The sequence below is a fragment of the Papilio polytes genome, unplaced genomic scaffold (genome assembly GCF_000836215.1).
Source record: "Papilio polytes unplaced genomic scaffold, Ppol_1.0 DF820645.1, whole genome shotgun sequence".
In the NCBI taxonomy this organism is placed as follows: Eukaryota; Metazoa; Arthropoda; class Insecta; order Lepidoptera; family Papilionidae; genus Papilio; species Papilio polytes.
Window position 1 is genome coordinate 36,681 of NW_013528559.1, and position 2,105 is coordinate 38,785.

Genomic DNA, 2,105 nt, shown 5'->3' on the forward strand with positions numbered 1-2,105 from the left:
GCCCTACAACCTGACGGCGCTCCCCGCCGCAAGCGCCATTCACCTCTCCTGGGTGCCCGGTGAGTGCACACGCCTCTTATCTATTAGGGGGAACGGAAAGTAATGTCGTTTCTGCGCATGTCGATATTTTCGTCTTTTATCAGCTCACAGTGTATAATATTTCGAAGGCGTGCAAAGTCCTTTTAAGGTTATTGTGACTTGCTTACTTCCAAATAATTCAATATTAAACTTTTTTCTGCAATTTGGGATAAAATAGCCAAACAAACACGTTCTGCTACCTTCTACATGTCAATGCTAGACTAAATGAATTGGGGTAGGAGTACTGCCTCACCCACCATAGTCGCCCGATATTGCACCCTCGGATTTCCATTTATTCCGATCGCTACAGCACTTTCTTAGTGGAAAAATTTGTAAATGTGGATGATGTCCAAAATGCCATCTCGGGATATTTTAATCAAAAAACAATTGATTTTTATACATCCGGGATTGAAAATTTGCCCACTAGATGGTAAAAGATGATGGATAACGAGGGTGATTATTTAATTGATTAAAAAGAAAGACTTTTAAAAGAATATTTCTATAAAGCTAATTTAACAAAACCTACATTACCAATTATTATATACCAGGAAGTAGATACGAATGATTGATTGATTGTACTTGTCGCTATAACGAATTCTTTCATCGATTAAATACTTTTACCTATGAAATTGGCGTTCTGTCGAACTGGCCATTTTCATCATCATCATCATCATCATCAACAGCCTTCACCTGCCCACTGCTGGACATAGGCCTTCCCAATGCCATTTTATATCAAAATAATTTTTGTTTGGCTAAAAACCACAGTTAAAATAAATTTTATTTTACAACACGGAATTACTTTCCAAAAGTAGTCATTTGTTTATTAATTAGTTTAATATTTTCATCGCATTTTAATCTTTTTATGGAATATGAGTACCGTCGTAGCAAAAACGCGACACAACACAAGCGACACGCAACATCAACCACGTTTACGGAGCTAACTCTAAAACTAACGCACCACCTGCCACTGGTTTCGTCGCTTCCCTTCTGGAAAAAAAACACCTCACGGTCGCCCGAAGACTGGTCGACAATAACGTCTTAAAGGCGATTGCGGAAGCTGATGATACACAATCTACGGCTGAATTAGCAGCAGCTTTCAACGTCGGTGTCAAAACAATATTGGTCCATTTGCGTCAAATTGGCAAGGTAAAAAAGCTTGTATGTATATGTAAAAAAGCTTAATATGCTATGTAAAAAAGCTTAATAACGTGACCCACAAACTCAATGATTGCCAGCGCGAAGTACACGTTGAGACGTGCCTTACACTGCTCAACAGACACAGAAATGAAGGGATTTCGACCGCATTATTACCTACGATGAAAAATAGATTCTGTTTGATAACCGCAAGCGCTCAACAAGTAGGTTGGATCCTGGTTCAGCACCTAATCAATGCCCTAAACGAAAACTTTCCCCTAGAAAAGTGTTGGTTACTGTTTGGTGGTCTAGCGCCGGTGTGATTCATTACAGCTTATTACCAAACAGGGTGAGCATTGCTGCAGATGTGTACTGTAACGAATTGAACACAATGATTGATGAGCTGCCAGCTTCTCCATCATCTCTAACCATCATTGGTCAATCGCTTGCTAGAACTGGGGTTGGAAGCTCCCCGTCATCTGCCTTACTCACTGGCCCTTGCGCCTACAGAGTACTACTTGCAGAATTTGTATAACTTCTAGGCGGGAAAAATTCAATACCCGAGAGCCAGCACAAAATGCCTTTAAAGAATTTGTTGCCTCCCGTCCAGCTGATTTCTTTAAGAAAGGTATCAATAAACTGCCACTGCGTTAGCAAAGATGCATTGATTGCATCGGTTGTTACTTCGAGTAATATAAATAAGACGTACATACAAAATATCGTTTTTTTCATACAAAATGGCAATTTCATAGTTAAATATATTATGATATAATATTAGGATAGTGTCGTCTACCTGTTATGTTGGTATGGTACAGTATAGTACGGGCCGGTTGTGGGTGTGTGTGTGTGGCAGGCGGTGGCGGCGCGGATGTGGAGTACACGGTGTGGTACCG

At 40.3% G+C, this 2,105-nt stretch overlaps 1 protein-coding gene across 1 annotated transcript in view; it reads left to right on the plus strand.

Moving 5' to 3' along the window:
* The window catches only part of LOC106110391 (protein turtle-like), a gene marked incomplete at its 3' end in the record, with an annotated part of 12,062 nt that extends 9,959 nt beyond the window's left edge, over window positions 1-2,103 (plus strand). The window contains exons 5-6 of the mRNA XM_013292217.1: window positions 2-59; window positions 2,066-2,103. Of these exons, the coding sequence (XP_013147671.1) occupies window positions 2-59; window positions 2,066-2,103 (96 nt within the window). The remainder of the gene's footprint in view (window position 1; window positions 60-2,065) is intronic.
* Window positions 2,104-2,105: the final 2 nt, after the last annotated feature.